The following is a 19,006-nucleotide window of genomic DNA, read 5'->3' on the forward strand; positions in this document are numbered from 1 at the left end:
CGTTCCTTCAGAGCACTGTGCCGAGGCCCAGGACTCCCGCACGCATGCACGGAAGCGACATCATCGCGGCTCAGCCAGTCAGACGGCCGGAGCTCACGAACCTGGAAAGAAGACCGGGCAAAGATGGAAGCCCTGACAGGGCACCACTGGAGAGCTTTGTTTTAAAGGCAAATCCTTAAAGCGATTCTAAAAGGTTCATTTTTTTTTTTAAAAAAATAGCATGTCTATACTTACCTACTGTGTGCAGTGGTTTTGCATAGAGCAGCCTGGATCCTCCTCTTCTTGGGTTCCACACAGGCTCTCCTGGCTCCTCCTGTCTGTCGGGTACCCCCACAGCAAGCAGCTTGCTATGGGGGCACCCGCTGCTCCGAGTGTCCATTCATATATGGAGCTGTGGCTTGGCCCCCCTTTCTCCTCATTGGCTGACTGGCTTTAATTGACAGCAGTGGGAGCCAATGGCTAAGTATTGAGGGGGCTGGGGGCACTGCTGCACACAGAAGGTATTTTAACTTCTTGCATTAAATGCATGAAGGTAAAAAAAACCTTGAGCCTTTACAACCACTTTAATAATGTGCTAGAATGCGATGCATGTTAGCACGCTGTGATATTACCTTGCAGGGGGGAATTTTTTTTTTTTAACTTGCAGTTTAGTACCGCTTTAAAGTCACAGCAATTCTTAACTTTGTGTAATCTATAGGATGTAATGGGAACGTTGATACAAAGATGTTGAAGTAACATTACACAAAAATCGATTATATTGCAGCTTACCAATTCTTAGATGCAATTACTACATTTATCGGCTATTATTCGCTTAATTTTACCTGATGATCCAGCCAGTAAATCTGCTATTTTTCAATTTACTTCAACAGACCAAACAGTCCAGAAAAATTAGCAGTTAGCCCTCATGCAAACTTGACATTTTGAGAACACTGGTAACGTTAGCTGTGTAAAGTCATGTTAAAAACTTGAGTTTATCAGCTTTTTTTTTTTACATTATCGTTTAGCCGGAACTAGCAGCGCTTTCCGCATTTGTGTTTAGCGGGGGGGGGGGGGTTAACCCAAAAACACTGGTTTGCGGCGTTTTGCTGTGTTTTTCAGCGTTAGAGCATTTTTACAGCTAAAAAGCTCCTCTAGACCTCTAGAGACCCACTAGTTCTGGGTTTTTTTCCCAGCCATTGATTACAGTCTGTGTGTGCATGGAAACACAGGATAACATGCTGGGGGGTTTACTGGCTGTAGAAAAAAAACAAAACATCAAAAGCCAAAAACAGCAGCTGTAAAAACGTCAAGAGCGCATGAGGACCGTGTGAGCCAAGACAAACTATATTTACCACTGACAGGGTGGGGCGCTTACAATGATCACATTTTAGTCATTTATGTAAAACCTTTATCCTAAAAAGGAAACAAACTGCTTGCTGTAACTGCTTATAAAGTGTTGGATGGAGTTTGGATTTAATTTGTTAGTCAAGTCCATATAAATCTGCCAGTACATCTAACACTACACTCCCCCAAGATTGACAATACTTCTTCCCAAAAGATTTCCCCATTGCTCCTCCACCCACAAAGGAGACACTGTAAAACGGACCATACACTGGTAACATTTAGTTCAAAAACTTTGGTTTCAGAAACATTTGTCTGAATTTCTAGCATGCTCAAATTGACATTCATTTACATCCACAGAAGCAAGAAAATTCAAACTAGCAGAAAGGAACAGTTTTCTCAAACAAATTAACAGCGCAAGTGGTTCTCATCAGGAAATTCCATTCATTCCAAATCGGAATATAAAAGCAAATGACATTTTGAAGTACAATTAAACAACAACAGTCATTGTCGAATGTACTGAAGAGAATTTACGAATGCTTGCACAAATGTTCGTTCCACTAGTGTATGACCAGCTTAAGATAGGAGTTGTGTTACTGGCAGGATCACAGGTGAAAAAGGAAAAAAGCCTAAGGAGAGAAAACTAATGCAACTGCCACATCTAATGATTGATAAGCTGCAATAGATTACATTTTTGTTTTCAAGTTTAATACGGATTTAACCACTTGTTCACTGGGCTTTTTGTTTTTTTAAACACATTATAGAATCTGCAGTGTTTGCTAGAAATTACTGTAAACCTCCCTCTCCTCCCCCCAAAGTATATATTTTCTGAAAGCAGTAGCCCTGGAAAAAAAAAACAAAAAACAAAAATGGTGGTAGTTGCAGTTTTTTTTTATGTCACACAATTTTTCCATAGCTATTTATAAAATGCACGTTTTAAAGAAAAAAAAAAATACTAAAATGAATTTAATGCAAACAAACACAATAAAACACCCAATTGTAAAATATAAAAGATGGGGTTGCGATGAGTGGATACCAAATTAATCAAGCTAAAAAACCATAGCATCGTAAAAACCCATGGTACCAAAATTCTTTACACAAGGCTTTAAAAGCCCATATAGGTTGTCAGTTTAGAGTTAACCCTGAATTATGGTCTTAGAATTATTGCTCTCACTATGGCATTCGAAATACCACCTCCCTTTATGCGTAGTTTATGTTACATACCCATGCTCGCCCTGCGCTGAGATTTTTTATATGCTGTCTGTATAGGGGTGCTTTAATTTTTTTTTTCTAACATGGCTTTAATTCATTGCTAATACAAGGAGACCAAGAAAGCCTCTATGACATGTGATAGCATGGGAAGGTGACTCTTTATGCAGCTATTCCAGCACAGATCATGCTGAAATAGCTGCATCCTCAGCTACACTAGCTGTGACCCTTGATGAGACATAATACATTATAAGAGGTCTTCTGTGTCCCGGGCTCCCCCGTGGAACGGGTAACGCTGACTGGGGGGGTTATTCACTTTGTTAGCTTCATAAATGTGATCAGGTGGCTCCAGAGCTGCCGAGATCACTTTAATTACAATGCCCTTCACTAGTTCTTAAAGGATAAGTTAAGTTGAAAAAAAAAATAATAAATGCACATTTTTTTGAAGGTAAAAAAAAAGTACTAGTACATGTATATTTATTTTTTTAGGATCTTGCAGAGAATTGCAACCACGACCAGCAGATCACAAGTAAATGACAGGCTCTCACAGGCTCAAAGTACAGCCGGTAGGGGGCATACAGTTACTGAATTGCAGGAAATCGATCTACAGGAGCATTCATAAGTGTCCTTCCAGTTCATTGAGAATGACAAGCCATATGCCACAGTGGCAGACAGCACTTGTAGTAGATTCACCCACAGATCTGTGGAAACGAATGAAGTTATGTAAGCAGATCCCTGCCCAGCTGCACGGTTTTTAAATTGTGCTGGTGGGTGAAAGGAGAGGATCCCAGCCCTCTGTCACAGTGGGGGACCGCAGGGTGCGGGGTTGCTGTATTAGTAACTTAAATATGGGTGTAACATGTTACTAAAGGTGAACTTGTCCTTTAAAGCCAGTACCCAGTTCATGGCGGCAGCAGCTTTGAGCTTGATTTAACCCCTTGTCTACCATACCATTAATAAACATACCTTGACAGGCAAGTGGTTAAAGGATAAGTTCCCCTTTCGGTAAAAAATAATAAATGCACTTTTTTTGCAGCTAAAAAAAAAAAAAATGTGCATTTATTATTTTTTTGCTACAGGAACCTGGAAAGCATTGCACCAGCGATCAGCAGATTGCTGGTGTCGTGTAGGTCTCCTGTAGACCTGTCAGTATCCACAATACAAGTAGCTGGCAACTCAGAAAGCTTCTTAATGGACATCTTTATTGGTTACATAAATACAGGATCCAAAAATCTGACACGTTTCGGCTTCACAAAGCCTTATTCATAGCATGATACTAAGAAAGGCTTTGTGAAGACGAAACGCATCAGTTTATGGATCCTGTATTGATGTAACCAATGAAGATTTCCATTAAGAAGCTTTCCGAGTTGCATTTGTTTTCACACCTGTCAGTACATCTGCCTATAAGGGATGAACGAGCAAGATGGTATACTGACAGGAAGATTCAATGAACTACCACGGCGCTCCACAGCAACGTGGCAGTTCATTGAGCACTACAAGCCGACAACTGCTAAGGCTGTTGAAACTTGTAGTTTCTCATTCACAGAGGACTGTAAATGAGTGACTCGGCCGGGCGGGTGGGCGGAGCCCTGCACGGCCACGGTTTTTTAAACATTGATCCCCTGCTAGCTGTCAAAGCAGAGTGAGCGGGGACAGTGCTTTCATAACATGTTACACCCGAAATATGGATGTAACATTTATTGAAAGGTCAACTTATCCTTCAACCTCTTCACGCCGTCCACACGCAAATGTGCAGCCTCCCGGCGTCTGGGCCTGGACACCGAGCGGCCGCGTATTTGCTTGCAATTAACAAAAACATATGTGCTGAGAGCATGCACCCTGCGTGCTCCCAGCACACATGTCCGGTACTCACGGAAAGGTCCTGATCTCTTTTGATCAGGACCTTTCCCGATCATGTGACGGCGAATCAGATGACCTTAAACCCCCGCCCTGCCTCCTGAAACCCTTAAAGGGCTGGGAGGCACCGATGTCAAGGGGTTAAAAGGATACATTCACCTTTGTGAACATATTACACGCCTTCAGCTCTCCAGCCCAGTGACAGCGGGCCAGGGATCCATTCCCCTCACCCGCTGTCATAATTTGACAAGAACATGGCCGCACGGGGCTCCGCCCACGACTGCATCATTCATTTAGAGTTCAGCGAATGAATGCCTACAAGTATTGTTTTCCATTGCAGCTGACAGCTTGTAATGGTCAGTGAACTATGAGGGCGCTCATGAGCTCTCCCCTAGTCCATTCAGCGTCCCGTCATTCAGTAACTGCTTGCCAATAGCAGAGGTACTGGCAGACACCGACACCAACAGCCTGCAGGAGCTGCACACTGCACCCAGGATCAGGGGAATATTTACCACAAGGCACTTGCCTAGGACGGCATTTTTAAGCGGGCAGCACCTCCTCCCAGAAGAAGAGATGAAAGAAGGGATATGCGCACCATGGGAACCAGATGGGATTCGAGAGAGGCTGCTTAATGGTGTATGTAAAGCCTGACTCATTCCTGGGGATGTCTGGAGCTATGAAGATGAGTGTCTCTGTCTCTCTTTTGCTGGGGAGGGCGGTAGTGGAAGGCTCTCCCAGGTGGGGGGGTAGGGGTGTTGTTAATCAATGTCAGGCTCTCTCCACAGCAGGAGGGGAGGGGTGTTGGTCACTGTCTCTGGGGCAGAAAATTTGTGTTTCCTAGGGCAGCACAAGGCCTAAATGCACCACTGCCCGGGATCCACTGGTAATGAGCACAATGCTTTACAGGCTCCTAATACATTTTTAAAAAATGCTTTTTTTGCCTGCAAAAAGTGCATTTCTTAAAGGAACTTAGCCTTTAAATATGTAATCAAGCCATGTCCAATTATTTAGCTGCTCAGCGCAGGTCTCCCCCTCTGACACCAGTGAACCATTCCTGTGTGATGTGTATAGCCTGGCTGCTTGCAGTTGCCGTCAAAAGCCTAGGTGACTACACAGGAGAAGAAGTAGGAGTCGGGCACAGCGTTGTCACCTTATAACAGGAAGTGCCTGAACAAAGACACCACGTGGTATTATTTTACTACAAACTGCAGATAAATACAAATGGCCATAATGGCAGCCATGTGGGATGCAGAGATGGGAGTGTGTGTCCATGGTATGGACATGGAGTGCAGGCTCAGGGCAGTGTCCTGCCCCCCAGGCACATTCCTCCACACAAGGAGCGGGCTGTGCTCTGCCCCCACATGCATGGGAACTGAACGTGTCCAGACTGGCGGGCTACTACCAGTTACCTCAGAGCCGCCTTCTCCTCCAGCTTCTGCTTCTTAGCCTGGGGTTCTTCTGATGCCACCTTCATGCTGCCCGCTTACAGAGACGTGCTTCTACCTGGAGGAGAGCTGACTGCGCGCTACTACTGTACAGCCGCCGGTACGGCGTGACAACGTGCTCCGTCCGTCCCCTCACACTAGTCACCGCTCTCCTCCTATCTCCGCTCACTTCCCTCCGCTGCCCCCCTCAGGCTGCATACCGCCCCCTTGAGGGGCGTCACCCGAGCCTGGTCGCCTAGCAACCCCTTCCACTAAGACACTAGCAGTCCGTGTAGGTGCCTATTTTGATGTATGACTAGAACGCCAGCTATGTGTTACCGGGCTTTTGCCATTCAAACACCTTGATCAATAATACTCACACATTGCTACGGCAGCCTTTATAACCAAAGGTATTTGACGAACACAAGCCGCCCTTCATTATTAAAGTATAAATCAGGCTGCTGTAGCCTGATGTGGGAAAAGAACACCTCATCCAGAACGTAGTTTGCTTAGAATACTAGCTAGCCGCAGTTCGAATTCCTTATAGGTTTTTTTTTTTTTTTTTAACAGAGGCAACGCAGCTACAAAGTTTTCATCAGGCAGCGCTGAAGACAGGGGCGGAGTGGCGGGGCCCTGGGCGCCATCTTTGTTGAGGCAGCACTGGCTGGATGATGTGTCAGGAAGATTAGGAGAGCTGCTCACTTCCTGCTGGTCCCTATTGATTGGTTTCGGTAATTTATCGTCCAGTTCTGAGTGTGTGTGTGAGTGTGCTTGTTGTGTGACGTCGTTCTATGTGTATCTAACACCGGAGAATGTGTCTTTGTCTCAATAAGTGACTTTTATCTGTGGGAGAAGGAGTTGGAGAGCTCTCCTGTAGTTCTCACAAGTCGGTGCAGGTGTTTGTGAGGTATAGATCCAGCCTGTGGAGATGAAGCAGACAGCTTGGTGTCCACACAGAACATGTTTGGAATGTACACTATCCTACACACCTTCTGTGTAGCTATAGGTCAGACTTTGTACAAAGTATGGACAGGGAGAGGTTACCTTCCCTTTGTAATCTGTGTACCATTGGGGAAATTTCCCTTCACTTCCTGTCCCAGAGATGCAACAGGAAGTTAGAGGAAATCTCTCCGAGGGAGGGGAATTCCCCTTTCAGCAGAAGTTTCCCCACCTCTCCTTCCGAGAACAAGTGTAACATTTGGGGTTTCTCTTCACCTTCTTTCTTTGGGCTCAGCTCTGTATGAATCATATGGAGAACCGCACCCGTACTACTTGAATATAGGCTTTTGAGGTGCCCAAGGATGACACACATTCCTGGAAATTCTTATAGAATCTTGTTGAATTTAGCAATCCTAGCCCAGAAATGTATCAAGGTTTGTCTTGGAAAGGCCCAAGGTGTCCTGTTTGCTCTGCATTTCAAGCGATATCACCCGTGACAGGGGAGAACAAATATCTGTAGACATTCAAGAGAATTGTTCCAAGATAATGGATTCAATCTAAAGGACCAAAATTCCTCGATGAGTTTAAAAGGATCATTTCATTTGTGCTGAGACTCCTGTATAGGTTAAAGTGGTAGTAAACTGCAGCTTTAAAAAATATCCCCTTCAAGGTAATGTCATTATGTACTCGTACGCATCATATACTAGCGCAATATGAAGGACTTACCTTAACCCCCGGTTCACATCTATGTGGCCATGCGGGACGCGTTTTGCATGGGCACGAGAGCCCATTCATTTGAATGGACTCCCATGCCCCGGACACGCAGGGAAGAAGTCCCTGCACTTCTTTGGAAAATGCAGCCCGCACGGGAACCTCGGTTCCCAGTTTGGTTGCGTTTTCCAGTGCGAGCGGCATGCCATTAGAACTAATGGCACCCGCCCGCGGGTCCGCATTTCTCTGTGTGGGTGGTGTGGCTGCATGGATTTTCATGTGGATCTGCAGTGGCAGCACCCGCACAGATGTGAACCTAGGGTAAAGTGGTAGTATTCTTTATTATTATTATTATTACAGGTACTTATATAGCGCCATCAATTTACACAGCGCTTTACATATATATTGTACACTCACATCAGTCCCTAACCCTCAAGGGGCGTACAATCTAAGGTCTCTAACTCACAATCATGCATACACATACTAGAGCTAATTTAGACAGGATCCAATTAACCTACAAGCATGTCTTTGGACTGTGGGAGGAAACTGGAGTACCCGGAGGAAACCCGCACAGAGAAAACATGCAAACTCCAGGCAGGTGGTGCCATGTTTGGGATTCGAACCAACGACTCTAGTACTGCCAGGTAAAAATATAAACTCTCATTTATATTTTTACCTAGAGTGTGCCGCTGGAGGGCTTCGTTTCTGAGGCGAGTTTCACATAATGTGCCAGTATACAATGCATACTAGCACATTATAATATTACTTTGCAGGGGGAAACTTTTTTTTTTTGTTAGTAATATTAGGGGGAAACTTTTTTTTTTTAAGTAATGTTAGTAAACCTGTTTAAAACGCGTTACACTAGATTCCACGAGCAGTTAAAGAGGCTTCCATCTTCACCTGGTTTTCCTTCTGGGTTTGTGAGCTCTGGCCATCTGATTGGCCGGGCCGTTATGATGTCACTCCCATGCTATGGCACAGTGCTCTGAAGGAACAGCATGGGTATGCCATTTCTTCAGAGCGAAAAAAAGAGCAAATATATGGAGATATTAATTTTACCTACAGGCATTGGTGTATTTAGGTTTTTTGCTGCCCTAGGCAACACAAAAATCAGACGCCCTCCCTGGTGAAGAGAGCCTGACACCGACCAACACCAGCCCCCCACCACACCCGAGAGAGCCTTCCACTAACACATATCCCCGCTCACCTGTAGGTACAAGGAATATCTCTTAAACGTGACATCTTTGCACCTCTGCTATTCAAACAGCCAGAGCCCACGAACCCAGAAGAAAGACCAGGTGAAGATGGAAGCCCTGTGAGTGGTGACAGTGCACCGCTGGAGGGCGTCATCTCAAGGTAAGTATTTTATAATGTGCTAGTGTGTCATGCATACTAGCACATTATGAAGTTACCGTACAGGGGGGTCTGGATTTTTTTGTCTGCATTTACTCCCGCTTTAATATTAAAAAGAATTTATACTTGCCTGCTCTGTGCAAAAATGTTGTATAGAGCAGTCACTTACCTCCTCTTCTCTTCCATGTGCCCTTATAGTAGTCTGGATGCTATAGTGGCATGTGTGCAGACACGCTCCTGAGTCGGGCTGTGTGTGTCCATAGACACGTGCAGCACAGTTGGACACACCCCCTGCTCCCTCCTGACAGAATTTTACTGAAAGCTGCAGGAGTTAATGGCTTCTGCTTTTTTTTTCATGTAGCCTGTGAGACCAAGAAGGAGGGGAGACGAGAGCTGCAGCCGGACACTGTGCTGGTTTGGTAGGGGGGTACTTTTTTCCCTAATGCAGGGAATGCATTAAGGTAAAAAAACATGATGTGAGCAAGGACACCGCTCTAACTGCTTGTGGAATCTAGTGTAAAGATGGCCTCAGCCGTAGCTCGGGCCACGCCCTCTTGACACATTTTGCCCTGCCCACAGCGCTTAGTTACAAAGGAGTCCTCTGTGACCAATCCCCTGAGGCTGAGGCCATCTTTACACTAGATTCCACGAGCGGTTAGAGCGGCGTCTTTGCTCACATCATGCATGCAAGACTGGAAACTATTGTGGACATTGCTCCCCCTATATAACGGTGAGGTGACTATTGAGCTCCTGCTTGGAGCGGCGCCATCACGCTACACATACCAAGGTAAAAAAAAAAGTTTAGGTTTAAGAGAAATTTAGTGTAAGGTTAGGTTCACACCATTGCGGTTGTAGGAATGGCAGCTGGTTCCACAGCTGCAGCCAAAATCGCTGCTCTATACTGATGCGTGGGGCTGCCATTCATTTTTAATGGTACCCCCAAGCAACTAAAACCACAGTGTGTTTGCAAAAGCACCATGCAATTTCCTGGCCGCTGCTATTTAAAAATGGTGCATGAACCTTTTTCCTGCATGAAACACAGGCACGGCAACCCATTTAAATTAATAGGCTGTTGTGCCTTAGACTTTTCATGCACTTTAAAATTGTTTGGAAGCAACAAATAGAATAAACTGGTGACCTGCTAGAGCTGTTCAGAAATATATGAAAAACCCAGAACGATCAATCAGATTCCTTTAGTTTAGGGTTTTTAGAATGCCTTGTATTCAGGAGCTGTAGGATTTCTCAGTTCTTCCCCGATAGCTGCAGTTCTGTTTTGTGCACTATAGAAGGCTGTACTAGGTGAACACAGCATGTATCTTTGAAGGCACTAAATCAGGACTATGTAGAGCATAGGGAGGGATTTATCTAGATGAAAGGCAGGATTACAAAGCATTTAATTGATTAGGCTTTGCTCCTTGACTCAGAGAAAATGCTCACTACACTTGTCCTGAGACTCCCATATAGGGTAAAGTTATGTTAAAGACTGTTTTCTTTTCTTAAAACAAAAGGAGTTTTATATTTACCTGCTTTCTGCAATGATATTGAACAGAGCGGCAGCTTGCCTTCTCTTTTTTGTGATCCCAGTGCTGTCCACTTCTTCCACCCCTGAGTGCTCCCTCAGCAAGGCGGGTGCTGAGGGGGCATGCATGTATGCACTCTCCCGACCTGGGCTTTGTACATCCATAGACACACACAACAACAGCAAGTCACACACCCACTCCCTATGGCTCCCACTGTTGCTTGTGTCTCCTGTGAAACAAGAAAGAGAAGAGAGTAGTGCCTCAGCTGGGATGGAGCTGGAGCAGTGAGAGGTGACATGTAGGTTTAGGAATGGGGGGGGGGGGGGAGTTGGTGGGGATTTTTTTCTACCTTAGCTCAGTGAATACATTAGGGTTCAAAAAAAGTTTAGAGTTTAGAACCACTTTAACACCACTTCAGATCTCCCGTGGCAAGCACAGAGACACATTCAAGGGGAATTTACATAATCAAAACCATGAAAGGATAAAAGGTAAGTACTCCTACGTAATTGCAAAGGGGACTGCCTATGGCATGTGATCCACTTGTAAGACTGCATAATTATTCACAAGCAAGATCACACCTGTGTGTTCAGAATTGTAACCAGAAACTCCTAAAAGTCACCAAAAAGATACCATTGTTTTTATCTCCATCACATGTAATTACAATGGTGATTGTTGCTGAAAGTATATATTGTATCTTCCTGACAACAATGTAGATTAGCATTTGTAAAGCCAACATAACCCAGTACCAGGGGTGGACTGACCATTTGGAAACTCGGGCACTGCCAGAGGGCCCGGGGTCAGTAGGGGGCCCCATGAGATGTCCCTGGTACCTTTTTCATAAGCTTTTTTGTGTTTGGGCAAGGACACAGGGGCCCCATGATCCCCTATTGCCCGGGGGCCCCATGAGTTGTCATTCCGCCCCTGCCCAGTACTGTGGTCTATGCCAAAGCAATTGTGTGAGGAATAAGGAAACCAACTGCATGCCCACCTGTTGGTCTAATGCAGGCCATAGACGGGTCATTTATCGTCCGAATTTTCATCCGCACGAAAAATCGGCCAATAATCACACCATTAGTGGGGCCAGCCCGTCGGCCATTTTTCACGGATCTCCTCATTTATTTTTTATTAGTCGTGCTGGGAAAACCCGCGAAAAACGGCCATTTTTCGTGGACATGCGTGGCAGCATCGGCAATGGGGCCGACCAATTTTTCATTTATCGGTTGAAAATTCGACCGATAAACGGTCCTTCTATGGCCTGCCTAAACTGTCTGCTCTGGGAGGTGTGGTATAAGGGGAATTCTGTATCTGTATGTCACCAATTTGCCCCTTTAGGTGTTGGATAAGTCCTTCATAATAATTGTAAGGCCATATTTAAGATCTCATACACACTAGGTATCAAAAACACAGCTTTTAAAGATGATTTACTTTTTTTTTCTCTGCCTCTAAAGACCCCTCTGTTAGCCTATGTGTCCATGCACACAGGGCGTTTAATAACGCTGGTAACGTTAGCTGTGTAAAGTCACATTAAACATGAGTTTTTCAGCTTTTTTTTTTAGTGTTTTTGCATTAGCATTTAGCGGACTTTTGCAGATTTTCACATTTTTCACATTTGTGTTTTTCAGCGCTATTTTTACCAAAAAAAAAAATTTGGGGGTCAAAAAAAAGTCCAACAAATGCTGGTTTGCCACGATTTACCGCATTTTGTCGCGTTTTTCAGTGTTAGAGCGTTTGTACAGCTAAAATAACTTCTCTAGAAACCCACTAGTTTTGGGTTTTTTTTCCAGCCAAAAAACGCCCAAGCCAAAAAACACTGATTACAGTCTGTGCGCATGAACACATAGGATAACACGCTGGGGGGTTTACTGGCTGTAGAAAAAAAGTCAAAAGCCAAAAACAGCCGCTGTAAAAACGTCACCTGTGCATGAGGACTAAGAAAAGAAACGAGGGCCAGTGCATTCAGGAGAGGAGCATTTTGCCCCCTCAAAAAAAAAAAGCCAGATAGGTCTAAACATGCCTAAGCAATCTTTTAAATGGCCAGAATAAATTATTCTGACCAATGAAATTCATGAACGCCAGAAGGCTTGACGTGCCTGAATGCGTTTGGAAAGTGAGGTTTTCTCTTGCCAGGGAAAGGAGGTTTTGAAGATTTGTAGTGCGCATGAGGCCTAGGATGCTGAAGCACACTATGGTATGTTGCAGCAAGTTGTAACTCATGTGTGCTATTATTATTGTTATTATTATACAGTATTTATATAGCGCCAAAGGGTATGCTCAGTGCTGTACAGTAGCAAGGGGGACAGAACATGAGACAAAACAGTAACAATACACTACACGAGGGGTTCGAGGGCCCTGCTCTTTCGAGCTTACAATCTATGAATTGCACACCAATGCAACAACCCCTGTAATGTGCATTGCTGTGATGCATGAAGGCAAACTGAGATGGATGAGTTTTTTCAACTTGTTTATTATGTTTTCTAAATATGATCTATATAGTATAGAGGTAGGTCACCACACATGCTTATAAAAATAAGATGCAATCCATAAGGACAGTAATGTAGGATTACAAGAAGAAAGCAGGTGAGAGTCACGGGACTTCCAACAGGGGTAAAGGTTCAGTAATGTATTTATTATGGTCAATACTTGGCAGGGTGCAGCCTATCTTTTTCAAGACGAGTTGAGAAAGGCAGGCAGCACCCAACCAAAATGTTTACCACACTGAAAATCCTTTCTTGTTGAAATATTTTATAGATATTTATTTATATATTATAACCAATTATCTAATTTTTAACAAACACAAATGTGTTTAAAGTATAACTAAAGGCAAAACTTTTTTTTCCATTTTGGATAGAATGGAGATGAATTAGAACCCCTGTCAGTTTTTATTGCAGCCTGTGCCCTCGTTAGGGAGAATTACTCTCTCTATTTGTCCTATTTACTATTATTATTGAAAGCAAAAGTAAGAAAATCCCACATTTCGGGCTTTCCCCAGAAAAGTAATAGAGGGTAAATCTTCCACTGGGGACACTATTTCTGGTGGCCCCCAAGGAATTCCCTTAATTTGCAGGGATTTGCTCTCACTTCCTATTTGCCTACGGGACAGGAAGTGAAGGGAAATTTCCCAAATGGCTCACATATGGCAAAATATAAACTGACAGGGGTTATAACCCTCCCTTACTCTGTTCAAAATGAAAATAGTTTTGCCTATAGTTTAAGTGTGTATTCAATTAATTATTATTTTTGTAAATTTTTTTTCAATTATGTCAGTTAAGTTTGACAATTTCTAAAATCCTCTATAAACAATAAGCTTCTAGGAAATTTTGCTGATTAGTGTTCTAATTCTTTGCAGGCCCAATCACACTTGTACATGTGTTGCACTGAACATGCCCATTTAGTTTCCAAGGATCCTAAATGGGTATTCTTGCGGCAAAAAAATGCATCTTAAAGTGATTGTAAACCTAAAAAACACAAATCAATCTAATCCTACAGTTGAATAGATTGTACCTTTACTAAAGTATTTGAGCCACTGCAAAGGGGTGGGGGAGCGGGTTTCCTCTCCCTGCTGGTCTCTGCCTTCACAGCACAGCCATCCAAAGCAGTGTGAGTGCAGTGAAGCACACTGACATGGCCCCCTAGTAAAACACTCCCAGCACACAGTTAATCGCCCCTCATGTTAACCCCTTCCTGCCCAGTGCCATTAGTACACTGTCGGTCCTTTTTTTTTTTAGCACTGATCACTGTATTGGTGTCACTGGGGATGTCAGTGACACCAAGTCAGTTCCTCCCAGTGTCAGAATGTCCGCCTCAGTCCCGCTATAAGTTGCTGATCGCCGCCAGTACCAGTAAAAAGATTTTTTTTAAATTCCAGTATATATACCGCCATTTGTAAACGCTATAACTTTCACGTAAACCAATTAATTTACACGTATTGGGATTTTTTTTTTTTTTTAGCAAAGACATGTAGCAGAATACATTTTGGCATAAATTTATGATGAAATCTGATTTTTTTTTTTTTTTTTTTTTTTTTTTCTGGACATGTTTAATAGCAAAAAGTCAAAAATAATAGTTTTTTCTCAAACTTGTTGGTCTTTTATTTTTTATAGTGCAAAAAATAATAAAAACACAGGCGATCAAATACCACCGAAAGGAAGCTCAATTCGTGGAAAAAAAGGAAGTAAATTTAATTTGGGTGCAGTGTTGCATGACCGCGTAATTGTCAGTTAAAGTAACGCAGTGCAAAAAATGGCCTGGTTGGGAGGGGGGGGGGGGGTAAATCCTCAGGAGGGCAAGTGATTAAGGCCTCATGCACTCTGGGTGTATTTACAGCGGCTGTTTTTGTCTTCTGGCTTTTTTCTACAGCCAGTAAACTCCCCAGCATGTTATCCTATATGACCACGCACACATTGGCTTTGTTCAACGGTTTTTGGCAGGGGTGGTTTTCTGGCTGGAAAAAAACCCCAGAACTAGTGGGTTTCAAAAGGAGTTTTTTAGCTGTAAAAACTCTCTAATGCTGGTAAACGTGGTAAAAGGCAACAAACCAGCGTTTTTGAGTCACAATTTTTTTCTTTTTTTTTTTTTTTTTTAAATGCTAATGCAGAAAAGGCAGCTAAATGCTAAAGAATACGGAAAAACTTGCATTTTTAACGTGACTTTATACAGCTAACGCTACTGGCGTTTTTAAAACGTCCAGCGTGCATGAGGTCTAATTATTATTTTCTTGTAATGCAATGTATACGCTAATTAAGACACGCTATGCCAAGAGTCAGGTTCTTTTTCTTTTCCGGCTGTATGAGTGTGGCGATGCCATTACAAATGAATAACTTACACTGCCTGTAAAACAAGTGTGAATGTAGCTTTAGTAAAATAAAAAAAATCCTCTTTGATAATAAAGCAGATTTAAACCAAATTACTATAATCCCTAAGAAGCTTTAGGGCCGGTGTTCACAGCCTTGGGCTTGTGCCCATGGACAAAAGCAGCATGCTTTCAGGTGCATTCAGCTTGCATTTGATATTAATTTGAGAGGCTTCAGAGATTTTTCATTGAAAGATACATGTGACCTCCTTCTAAGCTGAATCAACCAGCTTCATGCTGCTTTTGCATTGTTGACTTGTGTGGGGTGAGAATCAGTTCTGATGTAAACAAAAGTCTCTTAAAGCCGAGCTAAACTCCACAGCATCTTCAATGGTTTGATGTCCCTCGCTGGCATCTTCAAACCTGAAAATGAGGTCAATTCACGAAGAGATAAATACTGCATACATTTTCTGAGATAAAATAACTCATGCAGTATTTATCTCCAAGGTAGTCAGTTTGCTAAAAACATTGCGTTATTTACTGAATGTGTTCAATATTTATGCTTTGCGAAGTTTAGCACTTAAATTAAGCGTTATTTTTAGCGTATATGTGCCAGCACTGCATCAGAGGAAGATGCTTCTGGAAATCAGTGCACAGAAATTTTATGAAATGGTGAAAGCATTCTACAGTAAGTTACCTACTTATGAACGAGTTGTATTCCGGGAGCTTGTTTGTAAATTCCGCAAAGATTGAAGATAATGTTACATCCCTTTCTCCGCTTCTCCTTCATATTTGGGCGCCTCTGCTGACACCAGTTTCTCACCTTTTGAGGCTCTTAAACCTCTTATTGTGAACACACCGGAATCCTGAGACCACAGAGCGTAGGACCATCTGGATAACCCTACCAAGCATCGAGAGTGACCTTACTCTGCACAGGGACAGACATATTCCCTGCAGGCTTTCAATCCAGGTTGTCTGATCCCCCATTAGGGAGCTCAGCAACCTCACAGATGTGAGTACACCATTTACCTTTTCATTGTTTATTTCATCCAATTATCTGTCAAACTGCTACAGCATAAGAAACTCTCCAGTGGCCTCTGTCTCTTTTTTTCTTTTTTTCTCCTTATCTTTGGAGGTACCCCAGCTTGCAGGCAAAGGCTGTGAGTGCTGATCAGTGTGTTCTGGTAGAAGAGTCCCCCTGTCAGAACACACACACAGCTGGGGAGATCGCTGCACCAACGTTGCTTGTACTGGTACAGCAATCTGTCAGTCTCAGGGGTTTTTTCATGCAGCCCGCTGGGTTGAACGAAAAAAAACTGATCGTGTGTACCCAGCTGTACACGATTGGACATGTGTACAAGTGTTTGCATCTTTGAAAGTTTGCTAATTGAGCCTGGGTTCACAGGGTTTTACGGAATTTGCAGCGATTTCCGCACCGGATCAGAATCGCACCTCGTTCATGCGAGCCGCTATGGGTGTGTATGTTAAGTTAACAACACCCCGAAAGCAGTCCGCAAAACTCGGTGCGATGTGCAGAATCAGATCGCATGAGTGTGAATACCCATGTGATCCGATTCTAGTGCGGACCCAAGAAATGTCTAATCGCACCGCACACAAATTGCATGTGATTCGAACAGGAATGGGGTGCAGTTCCTGTGCAAATCACATGTGATATACCGCACCGCATATATGTGAACCCGGGCAGAATGTTCGTATGTAGGGGACTAACTGTAGTGTGCTTTTATTCATAGAATGATCTTCCTCTGGTGAAATGTTACAAATTATTTTACTTCCTGAGCTCAGAGCAGAATATTTCCACACTGATACATTGTATACTTTTAACCTGCTGGCCAGTGCAGAGTTCCCCTCATTGTTACTTTGTACGTTGCTAAAACAGGGACTGCCAGGTGATAAATATGGAAAGTGTATGTTCTGTAGCCACTTGCCTACAGGGCACTTTCACCCCCTTCCTGCCCAGGCCAATTTTCTGCTTTCAGTGCTTTCGCACTTTGAATGACTATTGCATGCAACACTGTACACAAATGAAATTTATATCATTTTTGTGAGACATATAGAGCTTTCTTTTGGTGGTATGTAATCACCATTGGGTTTTTTATTTTTTGCTAAACAAACAAAAAAAGACCAACAATTTCATAAAAAATATTTTTTTTTCTTAGTTCCTGTTATAACATTTTTCAAATAGGTAATTTTTCTCCTTCACTGATGTGCACTGATGAAGCTGCATTGATGGGCACTGGTAGGCTGCACTGTTGGGCACTGATGAGGCTGCATTGATATGCGGCACTGATACACTAACTTTCAGCACTGTTGGGTCTGCACTGGACTACCTCTAATTCTTTTTAAATACACTTGCCGATTACCGGCTCTCCTCTTTCCTCACGTTATGACAGTGTGAGGAGAATGCAGCTGATAACCAGCAACTGTATTTACATTGTGATCAGCTGTGTCATTGGACACAGCTGATCACGTGGTGAAAGGGCGCTGTGATTGGCCCTTTACCATGCCATGTGATCAGCTATGTCCGACGAACGCAGTGATAGCAGAGTTCGCCCTGTGCGTGGGAAGCGTAGTTCTGGAGGCCGTCATATGACGCCCTGCCAGAACTAGATGACTGCGCTGTAGCCATCATTCGGCAATAGTCCAGTCATCAAGTGGTTAGTGAATTGAGTTATCTTTTTTTTTTTTTTCTTTTTTTTACAATATTCACCTCACATCTAAAAAAATTGGTCGCATGACTTTTCATATCACATGCAAAAACCTTTAGTGAATTGACCCCTTTATTCATTAGGATCCCCTTAAAGGGCTGGCTGCCACCTGTAGAAAGAAGTTCAATGAGTACCTGGTGATCCTGTCATTAAGGCATTTCCTTTTATAGGATGACAACTCAACATTGTCACTTATGCAGTCATGGCCAAAAATATTCGCACCCCTGCATTTCTGTCAGATAATGCACCACTTCGCCCAGAAAATTGTTGCAATTACAAATGTTTAGGCGTTCTCATATTTATTTCTTCTGTTTGTATTGGTATGACACAAACATGTGGAGAAGCAAAAAAGCAAAATCTGACACATTCCACACAAAACCCCAAAAATAGACTGGACAAAATTATTGGCATCCTCAATTTAATATTTAGTAGCACACCCCTTGTAACAATTAACTGAAATCAAATTGCTTCCTGTAACCGTCAATGAGTTGCTTACACCTCTCTACTGGAATTTTGAACCACTCTTCTTTCGCCAACTGCTCCAGGTCTCTCAGGTTGGAAGGGTTCCTTTTCCCTACTGCTGTTTTGAGATTTCTCCACAGGTGCTCTGTGGGATTGAGATCTGGACTCTCCAGAGCTTTGTTTGAAACCATTTTTGGGTGCTTTCTGGCTTTGGGTCATTGTCCTGCTGTAAGACCCGTGACCTCTGACACAGACCCAACTTTCTGACACGAAACACAAGAATGCTTGTAATTCCAACAGTTTCTGGGTGAAGTGGTGCATTATCTGAAAGAAATCCAGGGGTGCCAATATTTTTGGCCATGGCTGTATGTTCCTCTGATTGAGACTACTACTGCCATGCCACTGGTATTTGTTTTTCTGTTCTGGGTCCGTGTGCATGTTTCAGAAGCTGTCCTTCAACTGTGGGTATGGGTGGGGTGAGCTGCATGAGAAATGGAAAACCGCTTCTTCTGACATATACTTGTCACTGTCAACAAGTACATTTCTTATGTCTGGCTGTGTACGTGGACATTTTGGAATGGGCACTATGCTGTAAACATATTATACTCTATGTAACGTGTCAGATAATTATCCAATATTTTTTTAAGCTACTTATTTTTATAGCTCTACTAATAATTTGTATAGGCCATTTTCCCT

The 19,006-nt window shown here is 43.2% G+C and overlaps 2 protein-coding genes across 2 annotated transcripts in view; one reads left to right on the top strand and one right to left on the bottom strand.

The window, feature by feature from the left end:
* Positions 1-6,023, bottom strand: part of ADK (adenosine kinase) — a 308,889-nt gene extending 302,866 nt beyond the window's left edge. Inside the window, exon 1 of the mRNA XM_089682589.1 lies at positions 5,796-6,023. Within this exon, the coding sequence (XP_089538715.1) occupies positions 5,796-5,860 (65 nt within the window). The 5' untranslated portion in view covers positions 5,861-6,023. The remainder of the gene's footprint in view (positions 1-5,795) is intronic.
* A 389-nt stretch (positions 6,024-6,412) lies between these two features.
* Positions 6,413-19,006, top strand: part of AP3M1 (adaptor related protein complex 3 subunit mu 1) — a 75,683-nt gene continuing 63,089 nt past the window's right edge. The window contains exon 1 of the mRNA XM_089682593.1: positions 6,413-6,541. The gene's annotated coding sequence lies outside the window, so the exon portion shown is untranslated. The remainder of the gene's footprint in view (positions 6,542-19,006) is intronic.

This window comes from Staurois parvus, unplaced genomic scaffold (assembly GCF_062004578.1).
Source record: "Staurois parvus isolate SC_StPar_1 unplaced genomic scaffold, SC_StPar_1.0 ptg000291l, whole genome shotgun sequence".
Classification (NCBI taxonomy): Eukaryota; Metazoa; Chordata; class Amphibia; order Anura; family Ranidae; genus Staurois; species Staurois parvus.